General features: G+C 42.2%; 1 protein-coding gene across 2 annotated transcripts in view; it reads right to left on the reverse strand.

The window, feature by feature from the left end:
- LOC126018990 (serum amyloid A protein-like) overlaps window positions 1–14345 on the reverse strand; it is a 33838-nt gene extending 19493 nt beyond the window's left edge. Inside the window, exons 1-3 of one of the 2 annotated variants that reach the window (XM_049781112.1) lie at window positions 14257–14345; window positions 13186–13280; window positions 11663–11801 (exon numbers count right to left, since the gene is read on the reverse strand). In XM_049781112.1, the coding sequence (XP_049637069.1) occupies window positions 11663–11801; window positions 13186–13276 (230 nt within the window). In that variant the 5' untranslated portion in view covers window positions 13277–13280; window positions 14257–14345. Of the gene's footprint in view, window positions 1–11114; window positions 11313–11662; window positions 11858–13185; window positions 13281–14256 lie in introns of those variants that run through there. The other variant, XM_049781111.1, reaches the window with a different exon arrangement.
- Window positions 14346–20946: the final 6601 nt, after the last annotated feature.

Genomic DNA, 20946 nt, shown 5'->3' on the forward strand with positions numbered 1-20946 from the left:
ATCCAAATCTAAGTGGGCTGTGTACCCCTGACTAAGTCTTGACTTTCCTTTTATTTCAGCACTATGATGTTTTTCATGGGCCTCAGGTTCTGCTCTTTGATCTTGAGAGTCAGAAGCTGGCACTGGGCTTCCTTCATTGGTGACTCCTCATGGCAAAACTAATGGAGGGAACAGAGCATCATGGCCCAATAAGATTCACCCTGAGTACTTTTAAGGGTTGATGCTACTGTCTTAGCTTGTATGGTATGAAGTGTCAATGTGAAGGCAGCTTTTCATAAGAAAACCAAAGAATTGGGGCCGGAGATATAGCATGGAGGTAAAGCGTTTGCATGCATGCAGAAGGTCGGTGGTTCGAATCCTGGCATCCCATATGGTCCTCTAAGCCTGCCAGGAGCAATTTCTGAGCGTAGAGCCAGGAGTAACCCCTGAGCGCTGCCGAGTGTGACCCGAAAACCAAAAACCAAAAAAGAAAAAGAAAGAAAAAAAAGAAAGAAAACCAAAGGATAAATATAACCAAGTTTTCTTTTAGAGGGAAGAGATACATTCAGTGATTTTCAGGACTTACTCTGTGCTCAGAGTTCTCTAGAGGACTATATGGGATGCTAGGGATTGAACTCTTGGCTGCATTTGAGTATCCTAACCACTGCACTATTAGTTTGGTTCCTCACCAAGATCTTAGAAAAACCACAATAATTATTTCCAGGGAAAAGGGGTCTGGGTCCAGACCAGTTTGGTTCCCTTACTCCTGTCAATAGCAGAGTCCAGAAACAGTGGAAGATTCCTTCAGGAAATGTCATGAAGCATGATTAATATGGTCATGGGGGTGGGGGGAGGCAAATACAGTGGTGCTCAGGACTTATTCCTGGTTCTGAGCTCAATCCTGGCAAGGCTAGAGGGACCACATGGAGTGCCAAGGATTGAACCTGGACCTGCTGCATGCAAGACAAGTGCCATACCAGCTGTACTGTCTGGCCCTGTCCACTTTTTCTTCACCTCTTCATTCTCCTCTCCTCTTTCTATTTTTTCCTAATAGGGTAATTCAAAGAGACCTTGTGAATATGGTTTGATGATATTGCCTGTAGTTTTGGACTTAACTGTCCTGGTTTTGAGCTGGAGGGATAGTACAGTGTGTAGGTTGCTTGCCTTGCACAGAACTGACCTCTGGGCTCCTGAGCACCTTTATGAAAGATTTTGAGTGCTTAAATATGGATGAAATTTTTTAATAGACAGGCTCAGTTCCAATTGCTCTTGAATATGTCTGGTCTCTGAGTGCCCAATCATCATCAAATCCTCACTCCCATCGTCCTACCATCATCGATCAGATGATCGAGTAACCCTGAAGCCCCTCTTAGTGCTGCCTAATTTAGCTGGCTTGCAACAGAAAAAAAAACTAACTAAAAAAACAAAAAACAAAAAACAGTTCCAGTCTGGTTTGACTTTTGCCCTTTTAACTGAGTACAAATGAGATAATGTATTTAATACGCATCAAGAAAGCATTAGGAATCAATCCTGCATTGTTACTCAGCATGACCAGCACTTCCAGACTCAGCAGTTCTTTGCATGCAGACTGTTCTGGTAAAGCTGGCATAGCATGAGACCAGAAAGGTAGCACAGCCAGTAGGGCTTTTGCTTACATGCAGCCTACCCAGGACAAATAGTGATTCGAATCTCGGTATCCCATATTGTCCACTGAGCCTGCCAGGAGCGTTTTCTGAGTACAGAGCCAGGAATTACCTCTGAGCGCTGCCAGGTGTGACACCAAAACCAAAACAAAACAAAACAAAGCTGGCACAGCAGCCACCTTATTGAACTTGAGAACTCCTTGGTGAGGCAGGCCTCTTCCCCTACTAGAAGATAGGAAAGAGGCTGTTAGAGAAACAAGAAAACGGGAAACATTAGCAAGGTTTTTGGCCAGGAATTTAGTTATCAGCAGTAGGCAGAGCAGAATGATGCAGTGCCTAAGGACAAGGTCTTCTCAGGAGGTTGTCTCAGGTCCACCTCTGAGTTTTTCCACACTGGATTCACCTGGAGAACCTGAAATGACTAATGTCTACATTAATAGGCATTCCCAAAGTCCAGGATGACTGTCCTGAGGACTTGCAATATCTCCCCCAAAAACTAAAAAATGTAGCCAAAGTTGAGAAAAGGAGTCACTGTTTATACTTGCTTCCTTGAGCCATTCCCTTCATTAGAATAGTTTGTTTAGAAAATATCTAGTGGGCCATTTATAGTCAAGTCAGTTAGCTGCCTTCACACTGCAAGAACACACTGCTCTTGGGGTTGCAAGAGAAAAGATGGCATGACCCTAGCCCTTCTCAGTCCTGCCTTCTACGGCTTCCATTCTTGCCCAGAACCTGGTCTCCCCATACATAAGATGTCATAATACAACTTCCAGAGCAAGGCCCATTCAGTCCTGAAGACCTCAGCAATGTCTGGAGACAATTTTGCTGATATCTAAGGTGTGTGTTGCCTCCTCTAGTAGGTAGAAAACAGGGGTGCTGTGGATATTTCACAATATTTAGGACAGCTTCAAGTATTCATCAAAGAATAGCTAAAAGGTGGTCTCAAAAGTTCAATAGTGCTGAAGCTAAAAAAATCCTGTACTTAATGGAACCTATTGTTTCCTTAAACACAAGACAAGAAGCTGTCAAAGCATTTTGCAAAACAAACAAACAAAACCAAAATGAACCCCACACCTTTTTTGGATTTTTGGGGGGTCATATTTGATGGTGCCTGGGTTATTCCTGATGAACTCAGGGGACCCTATGGGATGCTGGGGGTGGAACACAATATTTGTTACTCTCTCTTATCTTCTCCATTCTCTTCTTCAGTATCTCCAATAAAGTGACTTTACTTAAAAATAAAAAGGGGTGGGGCTGGAACAATGGCACAGCGGTAGGGCTTTTGCCTTGCATGTGGTTAATCTAGGATGGGCCTTGGTTTGATCCCCCCGGTGTCCCATATGGTCCCCAAGCCAGGAGCAATTTCTGAGCATATAGCCAAGAGTAACCCGAGTGTCACCGGGTGTAGCCCAAAAAACATAAAACAACAACAACAAAAGAATTCTGGGGCTGGAGTGGTTGTGCAAGCGGTAAGGTGTTTGCCTTGCACTTGGCTAACCTAGGACAGACCTGGGTTCGATCCCAGGCGTCCCATATAGTCCCTCAAGCCAGGAGTGATTTCTGAATGAATAGCCAGGAATAACCTGAGCATCACCGGGTGTGGCCCAGAAACCAAAAAAAAGGAAAAAAGAAAAGGACCTTATACCAGGTAGTATGATCCGGAGGGATATGCTCAGCAGAGTCCTCTTCAAACTCTAGCCTCTTTGTTTGTCAGTACCAAATTAAACACCCACCCTCTCCAGAACACTGAGCCACTTTTTAAAATCAATTTATTTATTTACTTATTTAGGTTTTGGGGCCACATTTGACAGTGCTCAGGGGTTACTCCTGGCTCCGCAGATAGAAATTACTCTTGGCCAGCTATGGGGCCATATGGAATGCCAAGATTGAACCAGGGTGGGCTGTGTGCAAGGTAAAAACTCTACCCATCTGTTGTGCTATGGCTCTGACCCCTGAACATCTTTATATACATTGCATGCTCCTCAATACTCACTCTGATCTCCCCCAGGAATATAAAAAACTTCTCTGTGACTACTTTATATCTATACTTGTTCTTCTTTCTTCATAAGGAAAAGAAACCTTTTTTTTTTTTGCTCATTTTCTCTGGCAGCTTATATTTATTGTTAATATATCATATAAATGTACAAAAACTGAACAGTAATCCAGTACATAGTCTAAGTTAATGATTTTTTAGCCATGGATCCACAGACCAGTGCTGCTCCACAGATAAAGAAAAGCTGTGAACCACTGTTCTCTCACTGTAGTTCTAACTGCTAGGACTGGTCTGAAGACAGGTGCCCATCTGCAGGTAGAAGATGCTGAAAGAACATTAGTTAATATAAAACAAGTCCTGCTGCAGTGTTTATTAGAATTAATCTTTCCTTTATTATGGCTTTTAAAAATAAAATTTAAAAAGTGCATGATTCCTTTGGGGTTTTCTGTTAAGGAAAAAATAGGAATAAAATATTTCCAGGAATAAGTTAGTCAACTGCATATAGACTCAAATTAGAAAGATGGGGCCCGGAGAGATAGCACAGCGGCATTTGCCTTGCAAGCAGCCGATCCAGGACCAAAGGTGGTTGGTTCGAATCCCGGTGTCCCATATGGTCCCCCGTGCCTGCCAGGAGCTATTTCTGAGCAAACAGCCAGGAGTAACCCCTGAGCACCGCCGGGTGTGACCCAAAAACAAAAAAAACAAACAAACAAACAAAAAAAAAGATAAATACTAAAAAATATTTAAAATTCATTCCATTTAAATATGAAGTTATTTCACTTAAATAATCTCACCTGAATTCTATTTCACTTACTCTGTGTTAATTTCATTATACCAGGTCCTACCTTAGTAATTTTCCAACTGTCTCATATTATATGTAAATATTAACTCCTGTAAATTTTACTCTGTTTTAATGTGACTGGTATGAGAAATGTTTGCTCTCTAAACAGGAGTTACAAAGGGGAGGAATTTCCCCAACCCACTGGCAAGGAGCAAGTAATACTGTAGTACAGAACAAAGGCTGCTGTGTTCACATTCTGATTCCAGAGCACTTCACTTCAGTAATGAATTTGCTTCCAGAATTCATCTTTGGTTGAGAAATAGAGGAAGTCCTAGACCGAGTTAGATGCAGTACCAAAAAGTACTCCCAAAGAAGGAGGTCAGGTGGTCCCGTTCCTTCAATAATAAGCACATTCAGAAGGCTCAGTAGCATGATTCATTTTCTCTCAAAATATGATGATAACCTGTTGAATCTCCTTCCGCTTAGGCTTGCTGAGAACACAGAAACTGATCACATTTTTCAAGCATGCTCTGCATCAAGGCTCTGACATCCCAAAGAAAAGAAATAGGCAACTTTGCATTTCATTGCTTGTTCTTTAAGAAAAAACTTTTAACAAAGGACTGGAGTATATGCCTTGCATGCACTAGAGTGACCAATGGTCGGCAACCTTCTTTTTCAACTGAGTCAAATCTCGCCAAAACCACGATTAAAATTTATTTTGAGAGCCACACAGGGCACACACTGACAGAGGCTAGGAGCAGAGTCTTGACTCCTGAAGTGGCCGCTCGAACACAGAAGAGCCAAATTAAAAGTGTATAGAGCCACACATCGCAGGTTGCCGACCCCTGCACTAGACCATAAGTTTGATCCCCAGTACCACATAGTTTCTAAGCACAGTTGGCCCTCAACCCTGTAAGGATTGAGTGATGAACTTAGTTATGAATTTCGTTATAAAACTAGATTGAACATTGCTTCAAATAGTGACTGAGCACTGCCTGGGAGCACGGAGACTTTTTTTTTTTTGTCCATATCTGGTGATGCTCAAGGTTTACTCCTGGCTCTGCACACAGGAATCACTCCTCAGGAGTTATATCGATGATGTGATCAATCCCAAGTCAGCTGAGTGCTAGGTAAAAGCTGTATTATCACTCCCCTTCTCTTCTTTTTAAAAAAAATGTTTTGCAATGGTTCTAAAATTACCTATGCAATCATATGAATACACTTTACAACACTAAACCAGTGGTTAAAATGTTACACTCAATCGGATTAAGATATTACACTTGGGGCCAGAGTGATTGCTTAGCAGTAGGGAGTTTGCCTTGCACGTGGCCAAATCCAGACCAAAAAAAAAAAAAAAAAAAAGTTCGATCCCCAACATCCCATATGGTCTCCATACCCTGGCAGGAGCAATTTCTGAGAGCAGAGCCAGGAGTAATCCCTGAACACTGCCAATTGTGACCCCAAAACAACATTAATCACAACAACTGCAAAAAGTTGTTACAGTTGTTATACTTAACAGGTGGTTTAAATGGTTGATTTTGTTATCAGTATTTTACCAGAATAAAACAAAACAAATCTTACTGAGATAACTATCTGGTTGTCCCTGGAGATGCAACATATGGCAGGCTGGGGATTGAACCCCTGGCATGCAAGAGAAGCACCCTATTTGCTGTCCTCTTGCTTCAACCCCATTAGCCTCTCCCTTAAATCTTAATCAACAGTTTTACCACCTCTAAAAGTCTGTAGGGTTCTACTTTTCCAATCACTTATGAATAGTGTAGAGTAAAAGCATGAAAGGTAAGTATCACCTCTGCCTTTTTTCAGCAATCCTCAGAATATCACAGGTTCTGGTAAACTTCTCTGAAAGCTCATGTGTCAAATTGCATTCCTGTAACAGTGAACAGGCCTGATCTGGGCCCATAGCCTTAGCTAACAGAAGTGCCACATTTTCCACATTGATAGGAGAAGGCCCATCACCGAAGATCCCATTTGGTGGACTTTGAGATGTTGGCACAGTGCTTTTGTTCTGTATAAGATGTAGAAGAAGCTTCCATTCCTCCACAGTCTCTGGGATCCAACCTATACAAATACACAGAAATGATGTTGGTTCTGACTGCTTGAACCATGCTGCCAGCATACCCTAATCCCCAAACATAAGAATACTAAAGTCCATTTTCATATCACCTACCACACAAATGTTTTCTGAACATTTGTGTAATAAACAGTTCATGTTAGGGAGAAGCCACAAAAACAGCTTCAAGTTCTTCCATCCCCTTCTCTAGTAGGAGTTACCCAAGGATAGTCTACACAATGCACTAAATATGCAACGAGGAGTCAACAACTGTGGTGACTTCTGCACTCATGGGCAAGCCAGAACTTAAGTCAAACATATAAATAAATCTGTATATAAAAACTACATGGGGCCCAGAGAGATAGCACAGTGGCGGCATTTGCCTTGCAAGCAGCCGATCCAGGACCAAAGGTGGTTGGTTTGAATCCCGGTGTCCCATATGGTCCCCCGTGCCTGCCAGGAGCTATTTCTGAGCAGCCAGGAGTAACCCCTGAGCATCGCCGGGTGTGGCCCAAAAACCAAAAAAAAAAAAAAAAAAAACAAAAACAAAAACAAAAAAAACGAAACTACATGGAGCTACAAAGGAAAATGGTTAAGGGACTGCTAGAAAGAATAGTTGAGCTTTATGGTATTGCTAAGTAGGTTGATGACAGGGGAAAGTGAAATTTAGTTTTATTTTGGGATCATACCCAACAATGCAGTAAGAAGTTTGCCTTGCATGAGGTTGGCTTATGTTCGATCCCCTTCATTTCATATGGTCCCTGGAACCTGCCAGGGGTAACCTGAGAGCCACCAGATGCAGCAGGAAGGAAAGGGAGGGGAGGGGATTGGAGAAAAGGAGGTTAAGCAGCCCACATTTCTTTCTTTTTCTTTTCTTTTCTTTTCTTTTCTTTTCTTTTTTTTTTTTTAGGGCTACACGGAACAACATTCAGGAATTACTCCTACCTCTACACTCAGGAATCACTCCTTGGTGACTATATGGGATGCAGAGGATAGAATTTTGACCCACCCTACCAGCTGTACTATTGCTCTGTGCCCAGCCCATCTTTCTAACCACCCCACCAAAAGCCAAAAACACCAGATCACATGAAAAAAACAACAAAGTGAGTTACTAAGTAACTTAAAAGGCAAAGTGCACAAAGGGTGTAGTAAATATTGTGAGGTGAAGCTTTGTAATCACATCAGTATCTGGATATTAGCCTTTTACTTTTGAGTTCAATGGGGTTCAATGGATTTCAAGAAGAGCAATAAGATAATTTTTGTTGAAAAGAATAATTCTTGAGTGACTATAATAAAAAATGGATTTAAACTAGGAAGCTAGAATAAAAATCAGATGACCTAGAGGTTACAAGGCAATTGGTTAGGACCAGAATAAATGGAACATAAGAAAGCAGATATGAGGGTTCCAAAAAAAAAAAAATAAGCACAGTGGTAGACACTTGCATTGCATGTGGCTGACCCAGGTTTGATCCCTGGTATCCCATATGGTTACCTGGACTACCAGGAGGGATTCCTGAGTACATAGCCAGATGTAAGTAAGCCCTGAACACAGCAGGATGTGGCCATCACCCACCAAAAAGTAGATAAAAAGCAGATAAAAGTATATATGACATATATATAAATAAAACCGAAAAATAACACACCTTCAAAAATGATGAGTTATGAGATGAGAAAAATGCCAAGACACCTGTGCCCATATTTAACATACCAAGAGTAAGAAAAGATATTAATATTAATAAAATATTAAGAATACTTTTATAGGGCTAAGAATTTCAACTGGTATTATATAAAAAAATTGATATTGAGGGGCTGGAGTGGTGGCGCGGAGCAGTAAGGCGTATGCAATCATCAGGGAAATGCAAATCAAAACAACAATGTGTGCCACAGAGACTGGCACACACCACAAAAAAACAAAAAGAACCAGTGCTGACAGGGACATGAGGAGTAAGGAACTTTTTTTTTCTTTTTTTGGTTTTTGGTTTTTGGTTTTTGGGTCACACCTGGCAGTGCCTAGGGGTTACTCCTGGCTCTATGCTCAGAAATGGCTCCTGGCAGGCATGGAGACCATATGGGATGCTGGGATTCAAACCACCATCCTTCAGCATTTAAGGCAAACGCCCTATCACTGTGCTATCTCTGGGGCCCCAGGAAGGATCTTTTATTCACTGCTGGTAGGAAGACTGTCAAGCTCAATCTTCGTAAAGAAAAAAAAAAAAAAAGCTGGAAATTGAGCTTCCATATGATCCAGCATTACCACTCCTAGGAATATACCCTAGGGATAGGGCATCTGCTTTGCAAGCGCTAACCTAGGACAGACCATGGTAGGATCCCGGAGTCCCATTAGGTCCCCCAAGCCAGGAGCGATTTCTGAGCATATAGCCAGAAGTAACCCCTGAGCATGACCAGGTATGGCCCAAAAAAAAAAAAAAAAACAAAACAAAAAATAAATAAATAGGGGCCGGGCGGTGGCGCTAAAAGCAAGGTAAGCCCTTGCCTGCGCTAGCCTTGGACGGACCACGGTTCGATCCCCCGGTGTCCCATATGGTCCCCCAAGCCAGGAGCAACTTCTGAGCACATAGCCAGGAGTAACCCCTGAGCGTTACCAGGTGTGGCCCAAAAACCAAAAATAAATAAATAAATAAATAAACAAACAAACAAATAAATAAAAAGACAAATTTGTGACAAAAGGAAAGATCAACTTACACAGTAATTTCATTTCTTCAAAATATAAGATATTAAACTGGATAAAGTAATAAATTACCTGTGGTAATATACATGATACATTTAAGTCATAAGCTCATATAATTAGAAACAGTTTTTTTACCTTATGTACAGGGAAAGGCCCAGATTTATTAGGGCCTGAATTGTACACCTTTGAAGATACACTTTGATAAAAGAAGTACAATTTCAAATACTAAATTACTTACACTAGAAATATTTATAGTAAAGAGGAGTTATAACTAATCAGATTTGATAACCATCAAACTTAAACCAAAAGGCCAGAAAAACAAATCTTTTCTTTAATATATAGCCTAATTAATTTATTACAGTTCTTTTCTTTATCCTAATTGTTTTATTTTGATGTTGAAAGGCTGTCTCCGGGGCCCGGGCGGTAAGGGTATGTGGCATGGGCCGAGGCGCGGTAGGGCTACGGCGCTGGAGAATTGGAGACGCTGGGCCAGGCCGACATTAACTTTTAAAGCTGTTTCTCAACCTTTTTCTGACCATCACCTCCCCAGTTAGCATATTTTCCTTTCTGTCCCCCCATCCCTCCTACCTAGTGACCCTTCAGTTCCATTCCATAGTCCCCATTTCAGAAAAACTAAAATCAGGACCCCCGTTGAGAAATACTGGCTTAAAGAATTTATATTTTAGGGAACAGAGAGATAGCATGGAGGTAAGGTGTTTGTCTTTCATGCAGAAGGACGGTGGTTCAAATCCCGCCATCCCATATGGTCCCCCGTGCCTGCTGGAGGCGATTTCTGAGCATAGAGCCAGGAGTAATCCCAGAGCACTGCTGGGTGTGACCCAAAAACCAAAAACCAAGAAAAAAAAAAAAAGAATCTATATTTTGAAGGTGCTTGCTCTGAATAATTGTTCTGCATTGTTATGAATAGTTTTAGGAAAAAAGTTGTATTTCTGGGAGAAGTTCTAAGGTGCCAGCAGTATTGAGCAGAAGATACTGAGATTCCCCATAAAATCTTTGTCCCCATTCATGCATCACATTTGACATAACTAATAAACTTACATGGACACATCCTTATCACTAAGAATCCATGACTTGCATTAGGGTTCACTCTGCATGTTGTGTTTCAATGAGTTCTAGTAAAATTATGACACACATCCACCAATATTGTATGACATAGGGAAATTTCATGACCCTGAAAACCTCTCTCACACTGCTTATATATAAGCTTTTTAAAAATATAACTTTGCTGACTTTTCTTTGATCCACTCTATGACAATAACCCTGGAAAATAATTTTCAATAACAAAGATAGAAAGGTTCATTCTCTTTATTATCCATGGTTAGAGAGGGGGCTAAAATACAGCAGGTAAGGCATCTGTCTATCTGTCTTGCATGCTTCTGACTAAGGGTTCAAGCTCCAGCATTCTATTTGGTCCCTTTAGCATTGTCAGGAGCGATTCCCGTTCCTGAGAATAGATCTAGGAATGCTCTAAGCACAGCAATGTGGGAGTCCCGTCCCCTCCACCACCCCCACCCCCGTTACTTTTTTTGTTTCATTTTGTTTTTGGTTCATACCCGCTGTGCTCAGGGGTTTCTCCTGGCTCTGCACTCAGAAATCGCCCCTGACAGGTATGGGAAACCATATGGGATGCCTGGATTAGAACCACCCTCTGTCCTGGGTCTGCTTTGTGCAAGGCAAACACTTTACCACTGTGCTCTCTCTCGGCCCCGCCCCAAGTTACTTTTTTAGTATGGTTATTTGAATTTTCTGGGATGCTTATGAAGTATCTATGGTATTAAATAGGCTTGTGTTCCCAGGAAAATGTCCCATGTTATTCCCAAACACCAACCAGTTAGATTTCACAAGCATTTATTCACACATTTCTCCATGCTTTTTATCAACTATCAAGTAATAGAGATTTAGCATCCAATGCTTTTTGTTCAGTAGCTGTTCTGTCCTCCTGAGGCTCTCAGAGAGCAAATGAGGGACAAACTCAGTACTTGTCAGGCAGGCCTTCAGGACGGAACTGATTGGGGTCTTGGCCACTCCGGCCCCTCTCATTGGCAAACTGATCGGCCTTTGAATCTTCCAGTCCGTGGCCACTGTCTCCAAACTTAAGCCAGTCTGTGATTCTCTGAGAAGCCTCTCTGGCATCGCTGAAAGGAGTGAAGGAGAAAGGAGATGAATCAAAAACAGAAAGGCAATAGTCACATTTTCCACATCTCTTTCTTCCAAGGGAGCCGAGAAAGGAGAAGCTGTATCATTAGCCCTGCCTGGGCAAAATCCAACTCAGCCCAGCCCACTCTGATCTCCTGTGTGCTGGGCAAATGGCCTCTGTCCTGAGGCTGGAGAATAGCTCTCTCCATTCGCCTTATTCTCTTTCAGCCTCCCAACCCAGAGTGGGCAGAGGGGAATGTGGCAAGAGGTGCTTGAACCATAGGATTGTCTCCAGAGCCTCCTTCCTCCTGATCCCAAACCTCCTGACCCTTTTCACCCACCACTTTACCTGATCACTTTAGCTGCCCAGACACCACCAGGTCCTCTTTGTGCAGCCTCATAGTTTCCCCGGGCATGGAAGTATTTGTCTGAATTTTTATAATTGGCCTCTCTCATGTCAGAGTAGGCATTCCACATGTCTTTGGCCCCTAGAAGGAAAAGAAAGTAATGAAATGCAGGCTTTCACATTGTGGATAAATAGAGAAATTTTAAAAATGCTCCTTTCCTGAATTTCAAGAACCTTTAAAAACGTTACTGTAGGGCCGGAGAGATAGTATGGAGGTAAGGTGTTTGCCTTGCATGCAGAAGGACGGTGGTTCAAATCCCAGCATCCCATATGGTCCCCAGAGCCGGCCAGGAGTGATATCTGAGCATAGAGCCAGGAGTAACTCCTGAACGCTGCCAGGTGTGACCCAAAACCAAAAACAAAACAAAAGCTATGGTGTAGGTAGCTGTAACTGTAGGGGGCCAGAGAGACAACACAGAGGTAGAGTGTTTGCCTTGCATGCAGAAGAAGGGTGGTTCGAATCCCGGCACCCCATATGGTCCCCCGAGCCTACCAGAAGCGATTTCTGAGCTTAGAGTCAGGAGTAACCCCTGAGCGCTGCCGTGTGTGACCCCCCAAAAATGCTACTGTAAAGTATATAGGCTTGGAAATTAATTTTTTCATTTCCTTGGTTCACATTAAAAGACACACATGTAGTACAAGATTTATTCGGTGTATTTCCACGCTGAGTTCTACTGCTCCTTTGATGATGGCTGTGTGTGGTGTATGCACACTAACCGCTGTACTATCTCCTGACCCTGTATCTTAGCTCAGTGCCTCTGTTTCTCTGTTAAGAAATAGTGATGCTGACATCAAAGGATTCAAGGACTAAAACATGAGTATAACGATTAGTTCATTTGTATATATACAGCTCAGATAGTACTTTCCTTTATTAAAAATTCTGTTATTTTGGCTGTAAAGAGGAGGGGGCTGGAGAGATAGAACAGCAGGGAAGACACTTGTCTTGAATGCAACTCTCCTAGGTTTCATCCCCTGCACCACATAGAGTTCCCCCAATCCTCTCCAGAAGTGCTTTCTGAATGCAGGTAGAGCCAGGAGTTAGCTTGAGCATGGTTGAGTGTACCCCCAACTCAACCACCATCAAAAGTTTTATTCAGAGCTAGGAGAATTGGGAACAACTTCCAGGTTTGATAAATCCTCTTCAGAGCAACATAGAACTGCTGTACCATAATCTCCTTTAGCAGGAGAGAGGTTCTTACTTATATTATTCAAGAAACATGCACTTCAGAAATCCAACTTTTTTCCTCACTCCTGTTAAAAGTTGGGGTCTCAACTTTATGAGCCCTGCTGCACAGGGGTATCCATTGAAGAGGAAAAAGCCCTAGAAATGCTGTTATGAAATCCCTACTCAATTGCAACCTACTGTAGCCCTGACCCTGAGAGGTTGTGTCCTCTGCTCAGGTGATTGGGTGAACAGGGGGAAAGTACAGGCCCTGACCATCACCCTCCCAGCCTTGGAGCCTTACCTTCAAAAGCTTCACCGATGAATGAAAACCAACTTTGGCTGCTGACACCCAGAAACAAGGAGCAGAAAAGAATGGCCGTGGAAAGTTTCATCTTGCTGCAGAGTCAAGAATACAGCTATAATTGCAAAACTAAATTCCACTTAATTTTATTGATAGGAATATAGATAAAAGGAAAAGATACTGTTTCATCATTTAAGATATATCTTAGAAGCTTTATTCTCCATTTCTATTTGTCTCATGGATATCCAAATGCTTTTCTAGGATTACAAAAATTACAATGAGCTTTTTGTGTAAGTCATTTTCCATTTCTATCATCCATAATCAGCTCTGAAATAGCATGTTTCCATGGAAGGATTCATAGATTCATAGATTCTATCCTTCTAATAATAATAATTCATCCACATTTGTGATATGACACCACATAGAGGTTACAAACAACATGATTTATTTTGTTGTTTTTGTGTGTGTGTGTGTGTGTGTGTGTGTGTGTGTGTGTGTGTGTGGTTTTTGGGTCACACCCGGCAGTGCTCAGGGGTTTTTCCTGGCTCCGTGCTCAGAAATTGCTCCTGGCATGCACGGGGGACCATATGGGACGCCGGGATTCGAACTGATGACCTTCTGCATGAAAGGCAAACGCCTTACCTCCATGCTATCCCTCCGGCCCACAACATGATTTATAATAATTTCCTAGACTAAAAAGTATTCATGGGGTTGGGGAATTAATTCAAAGGGCTGAAGTGCCTGCCTTACAGGTACAAGGACTCAAGCTCAACAATTGGTGATTCCTTCTCCCTATGCCCCAAACACTGTCAGGGTGACTCTGGTGACCCTAGCACTATTGCTGAGCAGGAATGAGTCAGAGCACTGGACCATCACGCCTGAACTTCAGGCTTCATGAGAATGGTCACCAGAACCCTGAGCAGTGCTGTAGAGGTCCAACAATGACAAGAACAGCCACATCTGGCAAGTTCTAGTTGTCAGAACAGTTGATTCAGAAAGGATGGAGGACAAGAATGCTTCTGAGAAAGAGGGTTCCCAAAGAAGGAAATTTGGAATATTTTAGCACCTCACCTTTTTCTGTCCCTTCCTACTGAGAGTCCTGGTACAGTTGAGCAGTCTGTGCTGTCTGCCTGGGAAAAGATCTCTGCTATATATACTGCTTACTTGGGTCATAGGACACATGGGAAGAGAGGGTTGAAGCAAAACAAAACATTGGGGGAATTCCCTGTGTACAAGTGCATTATCTAGATTATTGGATAGACTTTCATCATATATTTCATTCCCAAATTTCACAATCTGGCAGAATTGCGCATTCTTGGTGTGTTTTCTGTAAATTTCTGGAGTTCTTGTAAATCTGCTCGACCTTTTTGGGAAGGAGTGTGTCCGAGTTATCACTGGGAGATTTTGCAAGGGTGTGGAGAGCAGCATGGTTTGATGGGTCTCTGTAAGCAATGGGTTTGTTTGTAAACTAGACCACTTTTCCTGGGGAAATTTAATTCATTCTCTCTAAGGGCTAGAGCAATAGTATATTGTCTTCCACATAACCAACCTCAGTTTGATCTCCAGCATCCTATATGTTCCCCAGAGCAACACCAGGAGAACACTGCCAGATGTGGTTCAAAAGCGATAAATAAATAAATACTTCTTTCTTACATTTTCTTCTAGTATCCTGTGGTGATGAATGTTTTTCTCTTAATTTTGTCCTATGTCCTATATATTTCTTAAGCTCTGAGGTATTGGTGTGTTCAGTCACAATAAGCAGTGCTCAGGATTTACTCCTGACTCTGTGCTCAAGAGTCACTCCTGACAGGGCTCAGGAGTCCATTTATGATGCTGGGGATCAAACTGGGCTTTGCCTCATACAAGCTCAGAACCTTAAGTCCTGTATTCCCTTTAGTCCATCTCCCCATTTGAAATTTATTTATTTTTACTCCTCTTTATTGATGTTGATTTTCATCCTGTCCTTCAAGTCATTGATTGTAGTCTTGGCTTCTTCCATCCGGAGAGATAGCACAGTGGCATTTGCCTTGCAAGCAGCTGATCCAGGACCAAAGGTGGTTGGTTCGAATTCCGGTGTCCCATATGGTCCCAGTGCCTGCCAGGAGCTATTTCTGAGAAGACAGCCAGGAGTGACCCCTGAGCACTGCTGGGTGTAGCCCCCCCCAAAAAAATTCAGCTACTATGCGTTAGACTTTAGCTCTTTCATTTATGCTTGAAACACTGCTCTCATTTTTTTCCCCATGGATTGCAGACAGATCCAACTCGTCTACAGTTTACTCACCTCATTAAGACCTCATTATAATATGAGTAACACTGTCATCCCTCCCATTAATTAACTTTTCCATATGTGCTATGGACAGTTACATGTACACAAGTAATTTAGTTTTATAATCCATACCTATAAATCATCCACTTAAGTGCCACTTAAAATCCCACATCAGTGTGCCAATCCCCTAACCCTCCTTAACATTATAGGGGTCGGAGTGATAGCACAGCAGTAGGGCATTTGCCTTGCATGCAGATGATCCAGGACAGATGGTGGTTCAAATCCCGGCGTCCCATATGGTCCCCCAAGCCAGGGGCGATTTTTGAACACAAAGCCAGGAGTAACCCCTGAGCGTCACCGCGTGTGACCCAAAAAAACAAACCAAAAATAACAAAACAAAACATTATAATATAAATTTACTGCTTGTAAAAGAAAAAAAATAAAAATAATTGCTGCTTGAGAGGCCAGAGCAGTGGTGCAAGGTGGTAGGGGGTTTGCCTTGCATGCACTAACCTAGAACAGACCGTGGTTTGATCCCCCATTGTTCCATATGGTCCCCAAGCCAATTTCTGAGTACATAGCCAGGAGTAACACCTGAGCAACACAGAGTGTGATAAAAAAAGCAAAATAAATAAATAAATAATTACTGCTTGAACATAATACAGTTAACTATGATTATATTTTTCAGGGTGTGGGGAACACCTGGTAGTACTCAGAACTTACTCCTGAGTCTGAATTCAGAGATCACGCCTAGGAGACTTGGGAACTATATGAAGTTCTGGGGAATGGTGAGAGTGGACAGCCTTGTCTTGTACCAGAATTTACAGGAAAGGCTTTTAGTTTTTCTCCATTAAGGATAATATTTGCGGGCCCGGAGAGATAGCACAGCAGTGTTTGCCTTGCAAGCAGCCGATCCAGGACCAAAGGTGGTTGGTTGGAATCCCGGTGTCCCATATGGTCCCCTGTGCCTGCCAGGAGCTATTTCTGAGCCAGACAGCCAGGAGTAACCCCTGAGCATCGCCGGGTGTGGCCCAAAAACCAAAAACCAAAAAAAAAAAAAAAAAAAAAAAAAGATAATATTTGCCATTGGCTTGTGGTAGATGGCCTTGACTATATTGAGAAATGTTCCTTTCATTTCCATCTTGCTGAGAGTTTTTATCAAGAATGGGTGTTGGACCTTATCAAATGCTTTCTCTGCATTTATTAATATAATCATGTGATTATTTATTTTTCTTGTTGTTGATGTTGTGTATTATATTGATAGATTTACAGATGTTAAACCATCCTTTCATTTCTAGGATGAAACCTACTTGATCGTAGTGAATGATCTTCTAGATGAGGCATTGGATTCTATTTGCCAGGATTTTGTTGAGGATTTTTGCATCTGTGCTAATCAGGGATATTGGTCTGTAATTTTCTTTTTGAGCAGCATCTCTGTCTGGTTTTGGTATCAAGGTGATTTTGGCTTAATAAAAGCTATTTGGAAGTGTTCCGATTTTTTCAATTTCATGAAAGAGCCTGGCTAGGATTGGTAGTTCCTCCTGAAAGGTTTGAAAGAATTCATTAGTAAATCCATGTGGTGCCGGAGAGATAGCATGGAAGTAAGGCATTTGCCTTTCATGCAGAAGGTCATTGGTTCAAATCCCGGTGTCCCATATGGTCCCCCGAGCATGCCAGGAGTGATTTCCGAGCGTGGAGCCAGGAGTAACCCCTGAGCACTGCCGGGTGTGACCCAAAAGCCCAAAAAACCAAAAAAAAAAAAAAAAAAGTAAATCCATGTGGACCTGGGCTTTTGTTTTTGGGCAGACATTTATTACCATTTTAATTTCCTCAATAGTTATGGGGCTATTTAGATATGCTATATCCTCCTTATTCAACCATGAAAGGTTGTAAGAGTCCAATAATTTATCCATTTCTTCCAAGTTCTCATGTTTAGTGGCATAGTTTCTCAAAGCAGTCTCTGATTACCCTTTAAATCTCTGCAATATCTGTAGTGATCTCCCCCTTTTCATTTCTAATATGGGTTATCAAGTTTCTCTCTCTCTCTTTCTTTGTGAGTTTTGCTAATGGTCTGTCAAGTACTAGGAGTACTTGCTATAATGATTAGGCAAGAAAAAGATATAAAGGGAATCTAGATAGGAAAGGAAGAAGTCAAGCTCTCACTTTTTGCAGATGATATGCTACTCTACTTAGAAAACCCTAAAGAATCTACGAAAAAGCTTCTAGAAAAATAGATTCATATAGCAATGTGGCAAGCTACAAAATTAACACACAGAAATCAATGACCTTTTTATACACCAATAATGATAGGGAAGAAATGGACATTAGCAGCCAATCCAGGACCTAAAGTGGTTGGTTTGAATCCCGGCATCCCATATGAAACTATTTCTGAGCAGATAGCCAGGAGAAACCCCTGAGCACTGCCAGGTGTGGCCCAAAAACCAAAAGAACCAAAACAAAAAAAAAAAAAAAAAAAAAAAAAAAAAGAAAACAACCCCATTCACATTAGTGCCACACAAACTCAAATATCTTGGAGTCAACTTAACCAAAGACATGAAGGACCTATACAAAGAAAACTATAAAAACCTGCTCCAAGAAATAAGAGAGGACACACAAAAAAAGAGAGGACACACAAGAAATAAGAGAGGACACACCCTGCTCATGGATTGGCAGGATTAACATAATTAAAATGGCAATACTCCCCAAAGCATTATACAGATTTAATGCGATCCTTCTAAAAATATTCTTCATTTTTCAAAGAAGTGGATCAAACACTTTATTCATTTAGAACAATAAGCACCCTCGAATAGCTAAAGCAATCCTTGGGAAAAGGAATATGGGAGGCATTACTTTCCCCAACTTTAAACCTTATTACAAAGCAATAGTTATCAAAACAGCATGGTATTAAAATAAAGACAGATGCTCAGATCAGTGGAATAGGCTTGAGTACTCAGAGACTGTTCCCCAAGCATATAATGACCTAATTTTTGATAAAGGAGCAGAAATCCTAAATGGAGCAGGGAAAGTCTCTTCAACAAGTGATGTTGGCACAACTGGTTAGCCACTTGCAAAAAAGCGAACTTAGACCCCTAGCTAACATCATGTACGAAGGTAAAATCCAAATGGATTAAAGACCTGGATATCAGACCTGATACCATAAGGTATATAGAACAACACATAGGTAAAACAATCCATAGCAGGGGGCCGGAGAGACAGCATGGAGGTAAGGCATTTGCCTTTCATGCAGAAGGTCGGTGGTTCAAATCTCGGCATCCCATATGGTCCCCCGAGCCTGCCAGGCGCGATTTCTGAGCATAGAGCCAGAAATAACCCCTGAGCGCTGCCGGGTGTGACCCCCCCCCCCAAAAAAAATCCATGACATTGAGACTAAAGGCATCTTCAAGGAGGAAACTGCACTCTCCAAACAAGTGGAAGCAGAGATAAACAGATGGGAATATGTTAAGCTGAGAAGCTTCTGCACCTCAAAGGAAACAGTGCCCAGGTTACAAGAGCCACCTACTGAGTGGGAGAAACTATTCACTCAATACCCATTAGATAAGGGGCTAATATCCAAAATATACAAGGCATTGGCAGAACTTTACAAAAAAAAAAAAAACAACAACAAAAAAACAGCTAATCCCATCAAAAAATGGAGAGAAGAAATGGACACTTTGACAAAAAAAGAAATACAAATGACCAAAGGCATATAAAAAATTGCTCTACATCACTAATCATCAGGGAGATACAAATCAAAACAACTATGAAGTACCATCTCACATCACAAAGAATGAGAACAAGCAGTGCTGGCAGGGATGTGGAAAGAAACTTTTATCCACTGCTGGTGGGAATGCTGTCTAGTCCAACCCTTATGAAAAGCGATATGGAGATTCCTCCAAAAACTGGAAATTGAGCTCCCATACGATCCAGCTATACCAAATCCTAGGGATATACCCTAGGAACACAAAATACAATACAAAAATCCCTTCCTCACACCTATATTCATTGCAGCACTATTTATAATAGCCAGACTCTGGAAACAACCAAGATGCTCTTCAACAGATGAATGGCTAAAAAAATTGTGGTACATATACACAATGGAATATTATGCAGCCGTCAGGAGAGATGAAGTCATGAAATTTTCCTATACATGGATATACATGAAATCTATTATGCAGAGTGAAATAAGTCAGAGGGAGATAGACACAGAATAGTTTCACTCATCTATGGGTTTATATTATTCTTGCAATAATTTTCAGAGACAAAAGAGAGGAGGGCTGGACATTCCAGCTCATACATGAAGCTTACCACAAAGAGTGATGAATGCAGTAAGAGAAATAACTACATTGAGAACTATTATAACAATGTGAATGAATGAGGGAAGTAGAAAGCCTGTCTAGATACAGGCAGGGTGGGGTGGGAGGAGGGAGATTTGGGACATTGGTGATAAGAAGTTGCACTGGTGCAGGGGAGTGTTCTTTACATGACTGAAACCCAACCACAATCATGTTTGTAATCAAGGTGTTTAAATAAAGATATTTTAAAAAATGTCTGGGAATTGATTGCCGGTAGGCTGTGTGCCAAGCAAAGGCCTTAACCATTGTATTATCCTGAAGCCCCTCAACTACAATTCTTGTAGTCAAAATACTCCTGTTTTCTCCAGATTTGGAGGCTGGTCTTTCTGGCTTACCTTCTGGACAAAGACCTGTACAACATTCTGCCTATAATTGTTTCACTGTTCATGGCTACCCAGATTTCTCTCCTTTAATTCTGTTCTGCCATGTTGGCTCCACTTCCTCTTGGATTTCATTTCTGACACCTGTCAAATCAACTTCAAGGACCATCCTAAGAATATTGGCTTAAAGCCAGGGTCCTGGGTTTCTTTGCTTGGCAGACACTTGGGGGCCTCCCCAGGCATCCCCTGACGGCTTGCCTCGGCTGAGGCGTGTCTCGCTGGGGCTGTGAGTTTTCTGTTGGAGTTGTGGATTGTGCTGGTTTCTTTGCTTGGCAGACACTTGGGGGCCTCCCCAGGCATCCCCTGACGGCTTGCCTCGGCTGAGGCGTGTCTCGCTGGGGCTGTGAGTTTTCTGTTGGAGTTGTGGATTGTGCTGGTTTCTTTGCTTGGCAGACACTTGGGGGCCTCCCCAGGCATCCCCTGACGGCTTGCCTCGGCTGAGGCGTGTCTCGCTGGGGCTGTGAGTTTTCTGTTGGAGTTGTGGATTGTGCTGGTTTCTTTGCTTGGCAGACACTTGGGGGCCTCCCCAGGCATCCCCTGACGGCTTGCCTCGGCTGAGGCGTGTCTCGCTGGGGCTGTGAGTTTTCTGTTGGTGTTGTGGTTTGTGCTGGTTTCTTTGCTTGGCAGACACTTGGGGGCCTCCCCAGGCATCCCCTGACGGCTTGCCTCGGCTGAGGCGTGTCTCGCTGGGGCTGTGAGTTTTCTGTTGGAGTTGTGGATTGTGCTGGTTTCTTTGCTTGGCAGACACTTGGGGGCCTCCCCA

The sequence above is a fragment of the Suncus etruscus genome, chromosome 9 (genome assembly GCF_024139225.1).
Source record: "Suncus etruscus isolate mSunEtr1 chromosome 9, mSunEtr1.pri.cur, whole genome shotgun sequence".
NCBI lineage: Eukaryota > Metazoa > Chordata > Mammalia > Eulipotyphla > Soricidae > Suncus > Suncus etruscus.